General features: G+C 44.0%; 1 protein-coding gene across 1 annotated transcript in view; it reads right to left on the bottom strand.

Annotated features, from left to right (window-relative positions):
* Positions 1–942: 942 nt before the first annotated feature.
* Positions 943–18997, bottom strand: part of LOC135201422 (uncharacterized) — a 46964-nt gene continuing 28909 nt past the window's right edge. Inside the window, exons 6-7 of the mRNA XM_064230330.1 lie at positions 2999–3056; positions 943–2671 (exon numbers count right to left, since the gene is read on the bottom strand). Of these exons, the coding sequence (XP_064086400.1) occupies positions 2458–2671; positions 2999–3056 (272 nt within the window). The 3' untranslated portion in view covers positions 943–2457. The remainder of the gene's footprint in view (positions 2672–2998; positions 3057–18997) is intronic.

Raw genomic sequence — 18997 nt, 5'->3', positions numbered from 1 at the left:
TGCACCCAATCTGGTAACCAAAGCTAGGAGGCTGCACAGTGCTGTCCTGGAGTGAGCCCTACAGCACACAGTAAGAGGGTGAGGGGACAGTTCTCCTGTCAAAGTGGGCATGCATGGTAGCACTAATTCTGCCTCAGGAATGAGAACTGGCACTGCTCTCCTGCTATGAGGAAGAGCAAATGGGAGAATTCCACCTTGACTTCTTGCAACTTGCCCTGTTACTTCCCCTCCTTTTTCCTTAGCCAAGGAAGAGAGTCTGGGAGCAAGTATGAGGAAAAGGATAAATTGTATGACAATGATAAAATTGAGATGGAAGAACAGCAAGAGTGATGCTTCCTTTTCTTAGATCTGTCAGACTTCTTAATTGTCTAGCATACTGGAGGTGGAAAAGTCACAACACCAACTTGCTCCTGCTACAGGAATCATCATAGCCACTGCAGGAAACAGGAAGGCACAGAAACTGCAGCAGCAGCAGCAGCAGCACATTGGTGTTTGGTGGATCATTCCTTCTTTCTGCCAGTGAATCGAGGAAGGTAGCAAGCAATTGAATACCTGGTATATTCAGTGGACCAAATTTTATGGAGGCAGTCAAAAGAAGACATCTCCCTGTAGGCTGGTGGAAAGAGGAAGCCAGAAGGATTCAGAGGTGTCACTAAAATAGTGTTAACCACCTTTCAAACCAGCAAAAATCTTCCAGGCCTTCCTCCTCTTACCACACTTCTCCCACCATGATGAGGTCCAAGAGGATACATTCATGCTAAATTTACCCTTAGATAAAATAAAAACTAGTGAGGCTAGAGGACTGTAATTTGATGTTTGCGGCCCTCTAGCCTCAGAAGTTTTCAAGATCTGAAGGCAGACAGAAAAAGTGCGGACAGACAGACAAAGGTATCTCAATAGTTTTCTTTTACAGAAAACTAAAAAGGTTAATGATATTCAAAATTTAGTACGTATGGTGTTTATAATTCCGAACAGTAAAGAACTTACAATGATGCGATTTCCTCATCATGTATCAACTGCACATGAAGAGGATATGGCACCAATATCGATCGACACATCCCAAGGTCACACTAATAATGAGATGGTAAACTTTCTTCAGCTGTTCTCCTGGATGTCAACGTTTAAACAAAGGATGGTAACTCTTGGGCATAAAGTGATTTAGAGCTAAAGAGATGAAAATTGGATTAGCCCACCATGCTCATCTTCAAAATAATTGATGTAAATATACTACTCAAATATACTGAGTGTGATCTCTGCATGACTGAAAACATGAAAAATTCATCTTGCTGAATATGATTCCTTTATGCATTATGGGCAACAGTGGAGAAAAGCCAATCTTTTCATCTTTGTAATTAATATTTTTGTTTACAGCCCTACTAACATTGTTCTATGACTCAGTGGTCTGGTTAAACTACTGAATAACAAGTCTCCATTCTATACAATATAAATTTTTGAAATGTGAAATGCTTCAAGTTTTTCAGTCTATTTTCAAGTGTCCAACAATTAAAATGTTACAATTGCTCCTAAATAAGGTTCAAGTAGATCTCTAAAAATGTCCAATCAAGTGTAGACCAGGATAAAATTGCATTAAAAGAAAATTTCCAAAAACAAGTTCCACACATAAGAATGAAGAAATTAAAATCTAAGCAAGAGCAAGTCAACAATAAAAAATATCAGGTTGCAAGTTGTTTTCAAAGTAAGTAAATATGATAAGGATATTCATACTTCTCATATACCATCCCTAACGATACAATTTCCACAAACAGATCCATAGCTCATTTTGAAAAGGATCTACTTTTAAATATAGTACAGTACTACGGTATATAAACACAAACAGGTTATCAAACACTTTCCATATGTAATTTCCAAAATACTATGGCGAGTGACCTAATTAACTTGAAGGATTCTTAATATAACCCAAAACAATACCTACTTCATTTGCAACATTTTCAAAAATTAGTTCCTAGGTATAAATTAATAGTGATGGAAAGTACACATGGATCTGACATAATATGGATTAGAAAAAAAAAGTTACGTACTACAATGACATTTATACGGGTATAATTCATTATTTCAACAGAAATTTCCTTGTTTTTGCAACTGTATTTCATGCAGATAAATTACTATAGTATAAAATAACTCGATCATTCATACTTTCATCTTTACCACTACAATATACGATGTGCAACCCTCTACTTAATGCAATGCAATCCCGTATACTATAATCTTAAGAGGGCAAAAAAATAGCTTTTTTTTCACATATTAAAGATCAAACAGGCTTCTATTTTTTTCAAAACAATAACTTGCCTGTAATATTAAAAAACACTGACAGCTGAAAACATGGTCCTAGATACTGGAGGCCAATGGTCTTGGAGCCTTGATATATAAAGTATTCTTTGTATTGTATTCATTGAATGAATGCTCACTTCTAATTTCAACCAATGCCTTAAATACTCTTCATAAGAATTTATTGTACATATTATGATGCCCAATTATCTGCATTTTACTAGAAGGAGACCCAAAGGAAGAGCCAGGATGTTTCATTGGCCTAGACTGGGGTGCTGACCGAAGATCTGAATGATTTCCATGGTAAGGAGGAGATATGTAAGATGGATACTGGCACTGCTTATATGGCGCGAGTGACATCCTACCAACAGAATTTGCAACAGCTCTGTTGGAAAAAATATAGTTACAAAATAAAATCATTCAACTTCTCCAGAGAAATGTAACCCGTTTCATATCATGTCATTTATAAAGCACTGATTGTCTTATTGTAATTTATATAAGAAACTGGCAGGTTTTTCATACTGTAAATAAAAAACATCAACTGGGCTCTTTACTGTAGTTACTAATTCCTTAAAGGCAGAAAAAAAACACTTGCTGAGAAAATGAATGAAATTCCTAAAATGAAAAAATGTCCAGAAAAAAATTCTATATGAATCAAGAATAGTTTACTGCATCAAAGCATCATCTATCAAGGGTTTTAAAATGAACTTACCCTGTTGGGGAAGGGGTAGGTGTTGGACCGACGCTACTGCTTCGAAAACAACCAACTCCTGTAAAAATTATGCATAACAGTATACACAGATGGGAAACAAACTAATAAACCCAGCGATAACAACACTAAGACACTCCAAGTGCCTAAATATTAATACGCATGAATAAAATTATCAAAATAAAAAACCCTGCACACACAATCAATAAAAGGGCACGGGATATCTATCCTTTCCTTTCCTTTATTTATTATCTTAAAAACAATTTTACTGTCAACGTTTATTCACATTAAATTTGCCTTACATACTTTTCTTTTAAAATTACATTTTTTACTAAATACATCATAGAAAACAAGTCCATCTGCCCAAGCCAGGATTCAAATCTGGGCCTTTGATTTAGATACATTGTGACATAACAGTAAACCAGACCACAGTTTATATATAGCCCTAAAACCAACAAAGTAAATACAGTAGTACCTCGAGATACGAAATTAATCCGATCTGAGGCGCCTTTCGTATCATGAGGTTTTCGTATCTTGGACCACATTTTACAAGTAAAATGGCTAATCCGTTCCAAGCCCTCCAAAAACACCCCAGTAAATTTCACAATAAAGGTAAATTGACCTATAAACAATGAAATACTACAACAATTTGGACCATTCAATACGTAACAACTTAATAATAAAAATGCAAAACCTGTAAATAAAATGATATTGTTAGTATACAATAAAGTTTTGTACATACTTACCCGGCAGATATATACTTAGCTTATGTCTCTGACGTCCCAACAGAATTCAAAACTCGCGGCACACGCTACAGGTAGGTCAGGTGATCACCCTCTCCCGCCGCTGGGTGGCGGGAATAGGAACCATTCCCGTTTTCAGACCAGATTTTCTCTTACACCAATCTCCTGAGGGGAGGATGGGTGGGCCATTCATCGTATATATCTGCCGGGTAAGTATGTACAAAACTTTATTGTATACTAACAATATCATTTTTGTACATGCAACTTCCCCGGCAGATATATACTTAGCTGATTGACACCCTTGGTGGCGGGTAAAAGATAGTTACTCAATATAAATAACAATAAAAACAGGGAAACAACATCTGTTGTAGGTCATATATATAAACTTACTAAAACCTTGGTTCCTACCTTATTGGGCAGAAGACTTCATGATTACTGTCTATGAGTCTGCTTGCCTCAAGAGTTTCAGTGGGGATGAGACCTGACACTGATAGCTCTTCTGGATCGTGCCAATGGGGGCGAGCCCGCTTACTTGACAGAGCCTTGTCTTGGATCATACCAATGGGGGCTGACCCACTTACATGGTAGAGCCTTCACCTTTGTCATATCAACGGGGACTAAGCCTCTTACATGACAGAGCCTAGGTCCAAATCACTAACAAGGAGCACGAAAAACCAATCCCGACCACCTGACCACACTACATTTGTTAACACTACGATTTGAAAGGAGCATTTCCAAGACCCCTTCCAATCGACCATAAAAACACAACACCAAAAAACATTTAAAATTACTAACTTAACTAACTATAAAGGATTAGGTTCAGCTCCTTGCCCCAGCAACGAATCCGCAGACACGAACGGTCCGAGAGAGAAGCACTTATCATAAGTGACTCGCACGTCTCTTAAGTAATTTGATGCAAAAACCGAATTGCACCTCCAATAGGTGGATTCGACAAGAGTCTGTATCGACATATTCCTATGATAGCTAAAGAGGTAGCTACAGCTCTGACCTCATGTGCTTTGACTCTTAGAAGCCTTAAATGTTCCTCTTCACAGTAAGCATGCGCTTCTTTGATAACGCTTGAGCATTCTTCGAAATCATCCTCTTAGGATTTCTTACGGAACACCAAAGGCTATCCACATTTCCACCAAGTAGCTTCTTCCTCTCTAGGTAGAACGTAGAACTTGAGGATCCTGACTGGGCACAATGTCCTCTCTAAGTCTCTCCCTACCAAAGAGGACAGTCCCTTAATCTCAAAAGTCCTTGGCCATGGTTTAGAAGGATTTTTGTTCTTTGCTAAAAACAGGGGATTAAAGGAGCATACTGCAGAATCTTCCTTAAAGCCCACAGTTCCTTCTAAAGCCTGAAGTTCACTAACTCTCTTAGCAGAGGCTAGTGCAAAGAGAAAGAGAGACTTTCTAGTCAAGTCTGAATGAGGAATTTTGAGGAGGTTCGAATTTCTTGGACATTAAATATCTAAGAACCACATCCAGGTTCCAACAAGGTGGTCTTACAGTCTTGGACTTCGAGGTTTCAAAGGACCTTAACAAGTCATGCAGATCCTTGTCCTCCGAGATATTAAGGCCTCTATGTCTAAAAACAGATGAGAGCATGCTTTTATATCCCCTTATTGTGGTAACGGCCAGATTGCATTTCTCCCTCAAATAAAGGAGAAAATCCGCTATTTCAGTTACAGAGGTACTGGAAGAGGATACTTTCTGGGACCTGGCCCATCTTCGAAACACCTCCCACTTCGACTGGTACACGCGAAGAGTTGAAGGTCTTCTGGCTCTAGCAATTGCCTTTGCAGCCTTGCGTGAAAACCCCCTAACTCTGACGAGTCCTTCGACAGTCTGAAGGAAGTCAGACTGAGAGCGGAGAGGTTTTTGTGGTATCTATCGAAGTGGGGCTGTCTGAGAAGATCCTTCCGCAGTGGAAGGGCCCTCGGGAAATCTATCATCCATTCCAGTACCTCTGTGTACCAATCTTGGGCTGGCCAGAATGGGGCGATGAGGGTCAGTTTGGCTCCCTCCGTCGAGACGAACTTCCTTACCACCTCTCCTATTAACTTGAAAGGAGGAAAAGCGTACCCGTCGATCCCCTTCCAATCCAGAAGGAGACCGTCCACTGCAACTGCCTTTGGATCTGAAATCAGAGAGCAGTAGTTCTCCAACCTCGCATTCCAATTCGTTGCGAACAGGTCGATATTGGGTCTCCCCCAGAGGTCCCAAATCTCGTCGCACACTTCTGAATGCAGAGTCCCTTTCTTTTCCCCCTGGATGAACCTGGTTAGAAGAGTTATTCGCCATTCCTCGGTCCAAAGAAGAAGCTCCTTTGCTTTCTCGAACAGGGAGAAGGAGTGAGTCCCTCCCTGTTTCCTTATATAGGCTAGAGCTGTCGTGTTGTCCGAATTCACTTGCAACACGACAACCAATACTTGAGGTTTGAAGTGAACGAGAGCTAGATGGACTGCTGCTAGTTCCTTCTTGTTGATATGCCAGGACACCTGTTCCCCACACCAGGTGCCTGACACTTCTCTCGAGCCTCGAGTCGCTCCCCATCCTTTTTCCGAGGCGTCTGTAAATAACACTAGGCGAGGGCTCGACAACTGAAGGGAGAGCCCTTGATTCAATCTGTTTGGCTCTAACCACCAACTGAGGTCCTCCTTTATGCTCTTTGAGAGCTGAAAGGAGTCCGAAAGCTCTTGGTGCTTCTGATCCCATTTCTCTCTGAGGAAGAATTGTAGGGGTCTTAAGTGTAGCCTCCCTAGACTCTAGAGAAACGAACTGTTCCATAGAGGAAAGGGTCCCCAGAAGACTCATCCATTCCCTCGTGGAACATTGTTCTTTCTCTAGGAAGGTCGTCACTTTCTGTAAACATCTCTCCTGTCGTTCCTTTGATGGATACACACGAAACCCCGAGAATCCATCAGAATCCCCAGATAGACAATGCTTTGCTGGGGATTCATCTGGGACTTCCCGAGGTTTAGTAACAGTCCCAGGGACTGAACTAGGTCCAGTGTTAATTTCAAGTCCTCCAGACATCGATCTTTTGATTGGGCCCGGATCAGCCAATCGTCGAGATACAACGAGATTCTTACTCCTTCGATATGAAGCCAATGAGCGACATTCCTCATAAGACCCGTGAACACTTGAGGGGCCGTGGCAAGACCGAAGCATAGGGCTCGAAATTGAAAAACTTTGCCCTGTACCATGAATCTTAGGTACCTCCTGGACGAGGGATGGATAGGTACATGAAAATAGGCATCCTGAAGGTCCAGGGACACCATCCAATCCCCTGGACGAAGAGCTGCAAGAACGGAGGAAGTGGTCTCCATCGTGAACTTCGTCTTGACAATGAAGCGATTCAGGGCACTTACGTCCAGGACTGGTCTCCACTCTCCTGAGGCTTTTGGTACAAGAAAAAAAGACGGTTGTAGAACCCTGGAGATTGAAGGTCTTAAACCCTTTCTATCGCCTCTTTGTCCATCATTTCTTCTACTAGTTGTAGCAGGGCCTGGTTCTTTAAATAATCTCGGTATCTTGCTGTTAACTCCCTTGGAGTTGTTGTTAAGGGAGGCTTCTCCCTGAAGGGGATAAGGTATCCTCTCTCGAGGATAGAGAGGGACCAGTTGTCCGCCCCTCTCTGAGCCCAGACTTTCGCAAACTTCAGCAGTCTGGCTCCTACTGTAGTCTGGAGGACTACTTTCTCATTGTGGTTTAGAGGGCTTGCGTGCCGATCTTCCTCTCTTAACCGGTCTCCTACTCCTAAGAGAGGGTCTAGCCGTCGTTCTCCCTCGAAAGGGCTGCTGAAAAGCAGGCTTCTCTCTTTTAGCCAAAGGGACTGCTGGTTTTAGTCTTTTCGCCGACTGCGCAAGCAGATCCTGAGTAGCCTTTTCGGATAAAGACTTAGAAATATCTCTCACTGTCTCTTGTGGAAACAGGTGACTAGACAGGGGCGAATAAAGCAGGGAGGATTCTCTGTAGAGGAGACACCGATTTCGTCAAAAAAGAACTGTAGACAGATCTCTTTTTAAGGACTGCCGATCCAAAGAGAGAAGCCACCTCCGTAGATCCATCCATCAAGGCCTTATCCAGACAAGAAAGTACACTCGTTAAAACTTCCATCGAAACAAAGTCTGGATCCTGTGCTCTCTTGGCCAGGGCTCCCAAGGCCCAATCCATAAAATTAAAGACCTCAAGTGTGCGAAACAGACCCTTAGATAAATGGTCCATTTCGCACATTCCCCATGAGGCCTTTGCCGAAGGAAGAGAGCGTCTTCTAGACGAATCCACTAACGCTGAAAAATCAGCATCAGCTGAAGAAGGGAGGCCCAATCCCATTGGCTCTTTCGTGTCATACCAGACACCTGGCTTACCTGCCAACTTCGAAGGAGGGCAGGGAAAAACCGTCTTGCCCGCTTCTTTCTTAGAGAGGAGCCAGTTCTCCAAGCTCTTGATGGCTTTCTTCATCGAAAGGGTCGGATTCATTTTCATGAACGAAGAGGACTTGGAAAGCTTAGTGCTTGAAAGCAGTGATCCCGGCGAAGGAGGATCTGCAGGACGAAGAGTGTCACCGAACTCTTAAGAAGCAGGGCTGCCAGTCTCTTGTAATCCGAGACGCCCACATCTACAGGAAGTTCCTCCTCAGATACCTCTTCAAAGGTAGCATTAGGAGAAGAATGCCTCTTCGGAGAAGGAGTCCTAGAAGGAGAAGCGGTCTTTTCCTTCGAAGGAAGTTTGGTAGAGGAAGGAAGACCACTCTCCAAAGAGATCCTATTGCCTGAAGAAACAGTTTCTACTGGAAGGGGCCTCGCAGAAGAAGAATGCCTGCTTCTTCTCAAAGGTTCTTGCTGCCTGAGAGAGGAAGAGCTCGATCTTTTACAGGAAACTCTATAAGGAGTAGGGCGAGAATCCCGTAACAGGCTCTTTTTAGGCTCTTGGCGCCTGTGAGGAGAGGCGCTAGCATCACGTCGGTAGCGTCTATCAGGCGCTACGCGCTTTGGGGTAGAAAAACGTCTGCTCTCATCCTGGCTCCTGCCAGGAGAGGGGTTTACCTCCTTCCGAAGACTCTTGTGAGAAGGCAAACTCGTAACTCCTAAGGAAAGCCTAACAGGAGTAGGGCGTACCGAACCCATTATGCTCTTTTCAGGCTCTTGGCGTCTGCGTGGAGAGGCGCTAGCGTCCCGTTCTGGGCGCCTGGAAGGAGTAAAACGCCTGGTCGAAGAATACCGTTTAACATCACGATGGCGTCTCGGAGAAGTAGAATCCGAGTCGGAAAAACACTTCCTAAGGACGCTTTGTCTATAGCTGTCCAAGGCAGCCTGGGACGAGTCTACACAGGGCCTGCCGAAGGGACGCCTGACCGTTGGGAATACTCTACATCCCCTTTGCGGCTTTCGACATTCCTCCTCCCTTGGTCATGGGAGTCTGAAAGAGGTCTAGGTCTAGGAGCAATGCGGAGTCGGTCAGACGCCCCCTCCACTACACTGGGGACACTGTACACTTCACTGCACACTTCACTCTTACCTTCCATTTCTCGTAATTGCCTTTGCAAATTACGGATCGACGCTTCCATTGCCGCTTTCTCTGATCGAGACGAATCTACGATTTCGCTGCGGGGGGAAGGAGCTGAACCTGCGTTAGCAGTAGGAGAAATTACATTGGAAATAGAAAGATTGTCCTGATCCAAAGAGCAGGACCTACTTGAACTTTTAGCAGCTTTCCTAATTCTATCTTTCTCCAACTTATTTTCATACGCAGTCAAACTCTTCCATTGCACTTCAGTCAAACTCAAACATTCGTCACGTGTTACTAACTGAGCATTCATTCCCCCTACATTTAACACAAATAGTGTGAGGGTCCACCGAAGCTTTCGGCAGTCTCGCCTTACATCCTTCTTTCACACAAACTCTAAAACGAGTTTCAGGCACAACATCAGCCATAATGAAGAATCCTAAGCAAATCCAAATAACGGTCCAAATCAGCGTATACCAAAGCCAAAGAAAGAATACTTCACCAAACAATCCTTAGCAAAGCAAGCAGAATTCCGTGCAGGAGGAACTAACAACGATGTTGTTAGCACCGGCGACAGAGAAAATCTGGTCTGAAAACGGGAATGGTTCCTATTCCCGCCACCCAGCGGGGGGAGAGGGTGATCACCTGACTTACCAGTAGCGTGTGCCGCGAGTTTTGAATTCTGTCGGGACGTCAGAGACATAAGCTAAGTATATATCTGCCGGGGAAGTTGCATGTACAAGTGTATATTAGTGTACAAGAAATATTATTACTGTAACGTGAAATGTGGAAGCTTACCTTTCAAGTGAGGCTATCTCCGAAAGTGGCAGCAGAGGAGGAGGAGGACAAACAGCAGATACGTACACTTAACTTTACGAAACACAAAAAAATGTCAGAAAAACAAACTAAACTTTACAAAACACATTAACAAAACTGTAACACTTAACTTTACAAAAAACTTAAAACAAAATTTATTTTGTCTTTTTTTTTATTTTTACATTTCTTTTTACTTTTTTATACTTTACGTAATGGATGCCAGTCCGTTTACGGAATTTTTCGAACCACCCATGAGAAGCCTTGAACTCTGGGGTTGCCGCTGATGTCCCCTCTCCGCCGTCGTCTTCGGCTTGGGCAATCAAATCGCCGAAAATAGCACTGGCCTTCTGGCAGATTGCCGTCTCGGTTATCGTATCGCCATCGATTTCTTTGTCCTCGATCCATACAAGAAGCAGCCTTTCCATTTCATTATGCACATGGCTCCTCTTGTTGGACAAAATAGTCACGCCCTTGGAAGGTGTAGCTGCTTTGATGGCTTCCTTCTGTTTAAGGATGGTGCCTATCGTCGACGGATTTCGGCCGTATTCCTTAGCGATCACACTCAACCGCAAGCCAGCTTCATACTTTTTTATTATCTCCATTTTTGTCTCCATAGAAAGCATTCTCTTCTTTCTGTCTGTGAACTTTCAGCGCAACTTTCTAGGGACCCATGACTATATGTACTGTACGTAATTAAGTTACGTATGTAGTACATATACTAATTAGGTTCTCACAACACGATAAAGTAGCACAACGAAATCACTAACGAATTTACGATACTAAACGAAATCGTTGGACCGAACGAATGCCGCATGCGTACGATACAGCTTTGGGTGCGAAGTGGCCGAGCGAAGGCACGCCACCACGTAAGATGCATGATGGGAGGGATGCTGTCCAATAGGAGAGAAGGATCTCATGGCTTGGCTAGCATCAGGAACCAATGGGAGAGCAGGAGGATGGTGGCGAGTCTACTAGAACTAAGATGGCGGCGCACGGTGCGAGTTTCAAAATTGTTATCAGGCAAATCTCGAACTTTCAGAAACCTTTCGTATCTTGAAAACTTTTTGTATGTAGAGCAGTAAAATTTTTTGTGTCAGCTTTCGTATCTCAAGTTTTTCGTAAGTTGAGCCTTTCGTATCTCGAGGTACCACTGTATAAACAATTATATGGTAAAAAAAAAAAGGGCAACTAAACATTTGTTTATTCATAGATAAATTGCTAGTTGGGTGCAAAAACTTTGTTATTGACCAAATCCTAATTCTTAACAAGATCTGAAGGAGTAGACGATCATTTGGGAGTTGATCATTATAATTGTCCTGTTGAATAAGGGCATTGTTCCTAGTATACATATATACCATTGTGCTATTTTTAAAATCCTAGTACGTATTAGGGAATATGCTGCCACAACACTGTTAACCCTTTACTGCCGACTGGACGTATTTTACGTCAACATTTTTTGTCTCTCGTGTGCCGACTGGACGTATTTTACGTCGACTTACAAAAGTTTTTTTTAAAATAAGCGGAAAAATACTTATAGGCCTACCAGCCTAAAACTTTTGAATCATGCGCCTTGGGGGATGCTGGGAGTTCACGGATCAAGGTGTTGTTTTGTTTACAATCGTTACGCAGGCGCGAATTTCTTTCTTGCCGCACTAAAAAGTATCTGTGACACATCTCGGAAATTATTTCGTCACTTTGACATAATTTTTGTACCATTGTAAATTAGCCGTTGCATGAAGTATTATATATGAAAATGTGCGCATTTTTATGTAGAATACAACAATAAAATACTCATGATTGTAGCTTTTATCAGTTTTGAGATATTTTCATATAAATAACGATAATTGCCAAAATTTCAACCTTCGGTCAAATTTGATTCTACCGAAATGGTCGAAAAACGCAATTGTAAGCTAAAACGCTTATATTCTAGTAATATTCAAGCATTTACCTTCATTTTGCAACAAATTGGAAGTCTCTAGCACAATATTTCGATTAATGTGAATTTATGAAAAAAATGATATTGTCATGTTACAATAAAGTTTTATACATACTTACCTGACAGATATATACTTAGCTATAGACTCCGTCGTCTCCGACAGAATTTCAAATTTCGCGGCACACACTACCGGTAGGTCAGGTGATCTACCGCCCTGCCCTGGGTGGCAGGACTAGGAACCATTCCCGTTTTCTAATCAGAATTCTTCTCTTCCACCTGTCTCCTGCGGGGAGGCTGGGTGGGCCATTAATCGTATATATCTGTCAGGTAAGTATGTATAAAACTTTATTGTAACATGACAATATCATTTTTATACATTCAACTTCCCTGCCAGATATATACTTAGCTGATTAGCACCATTGGGGGGTGGGTAAGAGACAGCTAACTACTGAAATAGACAGGTAAACAACATATGTTGTAGGTATTAATAAACCTTGGTTCCTACCTTATTAGGCTGAAGACTTCGCGGCTACTGCCTTGGAGTCTGCTTAGCCTCAAGAGCCTCAGCAAGATATTGATCTATGGCTAAGAGTTCTTGTGGGTCTGCCAATGGGGTCTTATCCACTTACTCGGCAGAGCCTAAAGGCCTTTGTCATTGGGTGCTATTCCACTAACATGACAATACACCTTGTTCAAGGAGCACAACACCGATCCCGATCACCTGATCCTAACATCCATGTTAGTTCTAAGATTGCAAGGAGTTCTACCCGAACTCTTACAAACAACCAAAAACTCGAAACATAATTACACTTTCATTTACAAAATATACAAAAAAAAAAAATTTTGTACTCCCCTACTAGCCATACATACCCTTGATCCCCTACCAGCAATGACACTATGCTCCCGTGCGACATCAGTGAGCTTGCTAATAGAAAACCAAGCACATATCTGACAAGAGGGTTTGGGGTTTATGTACGATAAAAAACACGATATTTAAGGATCAGTCTTTGCTCCAAGACCCAGCACTGTATCTGCTGATACAAATGGACCTAGAGAGAAGCACTTCTCATAGGTCACTCTCACATCCTTCAGATAATGAGATGCAAACACTGAATTGCACCTCCAATATGTAGTCTCAATGATATTTTTTAGAGACATATTCTTTTGGAACGCCAAGGACGTTGCTACTGCTCTCACCTCATGGGTCTTGACCTTTAGAAGACCGAAGGATTCCTCCGAGCAGTTCTTGTGAGCATCCGTAATTACGCTTCTCACAAAGAAAGCGGGTTCTTCACCGCACACCAAAGACCTTGTTGACAAGCTCCCATCTGTCTCTTCCTCTCTTAAATAATATTTAAGAGCTCTCACTGGACAGAGAGACCTCTCTATCTCTCTGCCTACGAGGTTAGATAGGCCTTTTACCTCAAAACTTCTGGGCCAAGGTTTTGACGGGTTTTCGTTCTTTGCCAAAAACATTGTCTGGAAAGAACAGATGGCAGCATCTCCTTTGAACCCCACTGTGGAATCTAGAGCGTGCAATTCGCTCGTCCTCTTGGCTGTAGCGAGAGACACCAGGAGTAAGCATTTCCTAGTGACGTCGCGGAAGGAAGCCAGATGTAAAGGCTCGAATTTATCCGATGAAAGGAATTTCAGGACCATGTCTAAATTCCAACTAGGTGTTCTAGGAGTAGCTGCCTTTGAAGTTTCAAAGGATCTAATTAGATCGTGTAGATCTTTGTTGCTTGCAATATCTAGCCCTCGATTCCTAAATACTTCTGTATCCCTTTATTGTTGAGACAGATAGGTGTGATTCCTCTCTCAGAAAGAGGAGGAAATCGGCAATATTCACTATAGAGGTACTGGAGGAGGACAGCTTCTGACTCTTACACCACCTCCTAAAGACTTCCCACTTTGATTGGTATACTCTTCTCGTCGAAGCTCTGCGGGCTCTAGTGATAGAGCCCGCAGCCTTGCGAGAAAAGCCCCTCGCTCTGACAAGTCTTTCGATAGTCGAAAGGCAGTCAGAGCGAGACCTGGGAGGTTGTGATGAAACCTCTCGAAGTTGGGTTGGTTTGTCTGAGTAGATCTGGTCTGTTTGGAAGAGATCTGGGGAAGTCCACTATCCACTCCAGTACCTCCGTGAACCATTCCTGGGCTGGCCAAAATGGGGCTATTAGTGTTAACTTCGTGTTCTTCAAAGCTACGAACTTCCTGACCACTTCCCCCAGGATCTTGAACGGGGGAAAGGCGTATGCGTCCACACCCGACCAATCCAGGAGAAACGCGTCTATTGCGAAGGCTCTCGGATCTTCCACTAGAGAGCAAAAGATCTCTATTCTTTTGGAGAGGAACGTCGCAAACAGGTCTATGTGAGGTCTCCCCCACAGGGACCAAAGACTTCGACACTTCTCGTGTAGAGTCCATTCTGTGGGAAGGACCTGATTCCTCCTGCTCAGTCTGTCCGCTCTCACATTCTTGATCCCTTGAACAAATCTTGTGAGGAGAGTTATGCCTCTTTCTTCTGTCCAGGTTAACAGGTGTCTTGTTAACTGAAAGAGGGAGAAAGAGTGCGTGCCTCCTTGCTTGCGTATGTAAGCCAGAGCCGTGGTGTTGTCCGAGTTTATCTGTATCACCCCGCCTCTGACTATCTCTTCGAAGAACTTTAAGGCTAGGTGTATGGCCACTAGTTCCTTGCAATTGATGTGCCAGGACACCTGTTCCTTTGTCCAGGTGCCTGACACCTCCCTTGCTCCTAGCGTCGCTCCCCATCCCGACTCCGAAGCGTCGGCATATAACACTTGGTCTGGGTTCTGCAGGGCAAGCGATACGCCTTCGTTCTTTTGAAGCGGAGGGATCCACCACTTCAGATGATCTTTTACTTCTTGTGGAAGTTGGAAGATGTCCTAGAGTTGTCCCATCTTCCAACTCCACACCCCTTTCAGGAAAAACTGAAGAGGGCGAAGGTGAAGCCTCCCCAGAGAGAAGAACTTTTCTAGTGAGGACAGGGTCCCTAAAAGGCTCAGATAATCCCTCGCTGAACTGTTCTTTCTCTCTAAGAAGCTCGAGATTTTCGCCAAACCTCGAGTGATTCTTTCTCGCGAAGGAAATACTCGAAAACCCCGAGAATCCATCTGAATCCCCAGATAGACCAAGCTCTGGCTGGGGATCAGCTGTGACTTCTCGAGGTTGACGAGTAATCCCAGCGATTCTATCATGTTCCTTGTTACTGATAAGTCCTCCAAGCACTGAATCTCCAACTTGGCCCTGATCAGCCAGTCGTCCAAGTAGAGGGAGATGTTTATTCCCTCTAGGTGAAGCCATCTTGCCACATTCGCCATCAGGTTGGTGAATACTTGTGGAGCTGTAGACAGACCGAAGCACAGAGCCCTGAATTGAAAAATCTTGTCTCCTATTACAAAACGAAGATATTTCTTTGACAAATGGTGAATGGGAACGTGGAAATATGCATCTTGCAAGTCCAGAGAGACCATCCAATCTCCTGGACGAAGAGCCGACATTACTGAAGCGGACGTTTCCATGCGAAACTTCTTTTTCTGAACAAAGCGATTCAGAGCGGCTTACGTCCAGAACTGGTCTCCACCCCCCCGATGCCTTTGGTACTAGAAAAAGGCGATTGTAAAATCCGGGGAGTGTGGATCCTGCACAAGTTCGATGGCCTCCTTTTCCCACATTTGTTCCACCATTTGAAGGAGAGTCTTTCTCATTACAGGGTCTCTGTACCTCGCTGACAGTTCCCGAGGCGTAGATGTTAGGGGAGGGCTGTTCTCGAAGGGGATTACATATCCCTTCTTTAGGACCGACACTGACAAGGGTCGGCCTCCCCTTTTTGCCCATACTCCTGCAAAGTTCAGGAGTCTGGCGCCCACTGGTGCTTGAAGGAGCAACAAGTCATTTGGTTTTCTTGAAAGGCCTAAAGGAAGACCTTCCTCTCTTGTCAGAGCTCTTCTTTCTGGCAGGGGGACGAGCCGCTGTACCTCCACGAAAGGGCTGCTGAGGAGGACGAGAGTCCTTCTTAATCGCCGACACTACAGGGCGTCCTTTCTTGGACGTTTGTGTTAGTAGGTCTTGTGTCGCCTTCTCAGTTAGCGAGCGAGATATATCCTTCACTAACTGAGAAGGAAACAGATGATCCGATAGAGGGGCGAACAATAAAGCAGTCCTCTGGCTCGGAGAAAACCCCTTTTGATAATAGGGATCCATATACTGATCTCTTTTTCAGGAGACCAGCACCAAAAAGGGAAGCCACTTCTCCCGAACCGTCCTGTACTGCCTGTCCATGCAAGACAGGACGCTATGGAGAATCTCTGGGTTTTTAAGAAACTCCGGATCTTTAGATTTGTTGGCCAGAACTCCGAGTGACCAATCCAGAAAGTTGAACACCTCTAAAGTGACAAAAAGTCCCTTTAGAAAGTGGTTTCAACTCCGAAGTGCTCCACGTCGCTCTGACCGATCCTAAGGAGTGACGTCTAGAGGCCTCCCACTAAATTGGAAAAGTCCGCATCTGCAGAGGCAGGCAGAGAAAGACCCATAGTCTCTCCTGTCCCATACCAAATACCTCTCTTTCCATGTAGTTTGGAAGGAGGCATGCAGAATACCGTCTTTCCTAACTCTTTCTTCTTGTCCATCCAAGAATCTAAAGAATGGAGTGCCTTCTTCATCGATATTGCAGGCTTCATTTTCAGAAAGGCCGAAGATTTTGCCGTAGCCGAGCTCGAAAAGAGAGAACGAGGAGAAGGAGGAGCCGCCGGACTAAGAGAATCTCCAAACTCTTGAAGCAATAATGAGGCTAAGACCTTATAACTCGAGAGTCCCTCATTAGCAGGAGGTTCGTCATCAGACAACTCGTCTAAACCTCGATCAGACGAAGGAGAAAGCTCACGTTTGGAGGGAGAGTCCTTCCAAGACCTCCTACGATCTGACGGAGAGGAGCTCCTATTTGGAGAAGAGTCATAAATTCCAGGAACGAGTCTCCGACTCCTGCCTCCTGGCTCTGACTCCTGCCTCCTGACATCCTGCCTCCTGACTCCTGCTCCTGACTCCGACTCCTGCCTCCTGACTCTTGGACTCCTGGCTCCTGCCTCTGACTCCTGACTCCTGACTCTGCCTCTGGCTCTGCTCCTGTCCTGCCTCCTGACCCTGGCTCCTGCCTGGATATGACTCCACACTCCTGGCTCTTGGCTCCATGGTTGCCTCCTGGTTGACTCCTCACTCTGGCTCCTGCCTCCATGGGCCTCCTGTGGGGGCCAGACGTCTGATAGGTTCATCCAGGTTCGTACAGGAAACCTCACCTCGAGTAGGAGTATCGATCCTGGCGGCAGATACCTCCATACGTCTGGAGGATCTTTTGATCGGAAGGGAAGAGTCTTTCCTTCTAGGAGGCTCCTTTGACAGAACTCCTACAAAAGACGAAATCTGCTCTTGCATCGCCATCATGAATCTCTTCGTAACCTCCTCTTTATCCTCTTCGGGAGGAGGGGAAGGAGGAGGGGAGGAGTCCATAGCCTCCACCTCCTGCCTCCTTCTCACTCTGGTTGAAAGAATGGCTCTTCTTGCCTTCTTCACTCCCGAGGGAGACTCCTCAGGGAAGTTTTCTGGGCTCGAATCAATAGTCGGAGCCTTCCAACTCCTCTGAGTGGCCGAGATCGATCTGAATCCCTCCAATCACGTCTCGGAGATGAAGATCCCGACGACGAAAAACACTCACGCAGGACGCTTTTACAATAGCGATCCTTGGCAGTCTGGGGTGTCACAGAAACCGCCGAAGGGACACCTGATCGGTGGGGATTCTCCACAACCTCCTTTCGGTTTTCGACATTCCTTCTCCTCTGGGCATGTGAGCTTGGAAGAGGTCTAGACCTAGGAGCGTTGCTGAGCCGACCAGATGCCCCCTCCACTACACTGGGGACACTCATATCACTGTCCACTGAATAATCACTAGCCTTACCTTGTATGGCAGCCATTTTGTTTTCCATCAACTTGAAGGCTGCTTTTAGATCCGCAAGTTCTTTCGCTGAATCTACAGGTTCTGCAATAGGAGAAGGGGCTGCAATGGAAGGAGAAGTAGCAATACTTACCCTTGGGGAAGATCCCAAGCTAGGAATTAGTTCAGATCTCGAACTACTTAAACTTCTATAAGAAGCCTTCCTCACTCTTTCTCTCTCTAACTTTTTTAAATAATTAGTTAGATTCTTCCATTCGTTCTCACTCAAATTCTCACATTCCTTGCAAGTATTAGTAAAAGAACATTCATACTCCCTGCAACCCTTGCATACCGTGTGAGGGTCTAACGAAGCTTTCGGCAACCTCACCTTACAGCCTACATTCACACAACGTCTCACAACCATTCCAGAGTCAGACATTTTTAAAGAAAAATCCAAAATCAATTCCACAAAACAGTCCACAAAAGCGTATGCCAATCCAACAATCCAGATACGTCACCAAAAGTCGGTCAAGAAGATCAATTGCCGGTGAAAAAAGAAAAACCAATCGAGAGGAACCAACAACAATGTTGATGGCCCGGGCGACAGAAGAATTCTGATTAGAAAACGGGAATGGTTCCTAGTCCTGCCACCCAGGGCAGGGCGGTAGATCACCTGACCTACCGGTAGCGTGTGCCGCGAAATTTGAAATTCTGTCGGAGACGACGGAGTCTATAGCTAAGTATATATCTGGCAGGGAAGTTGAATGTATAAAAATAACATTTCCTTTACGTCCGCGCGGTAACTCTTCCGAAAAAATCATACGTGTGATTGTGGTAATGTTTGCACCATTTTAAATTAGCCGTTACATAAAGTTTTATATATGAAAATGTGCGCAATTTCATGTAGAATACAACAAAAAATAATTGAAGAATGTAGCTTTTCTCATTGTTGAAATATTTGCATATAAATCACGATAAAAAGGAAAAAAACCACGTTTGGTCAACTTTGACTCTACCGAAAGTGTTGAAAAACGCAATTGTAAGCTAAAA

The sequence above is a fragment of the Macrobrachium nipponense genome, chromosome 28 (assembly GCF_015104395.2).
Source record: "Macrobrachium nipponense isolate FS-2020 chromosome 28, ASM1510439v2, whole genome shotgun sequence".
NCBI classification, from domain to species: Eukaryota; Metazoa; Arthropoda; class Malacostraca; order Decapoda; family Palaemonidae; genus Macrobrachium; species Macrobrachium nipponense.
This window is presented reverse-complemented; position numbering and strand designations above follow the sequence as displayed.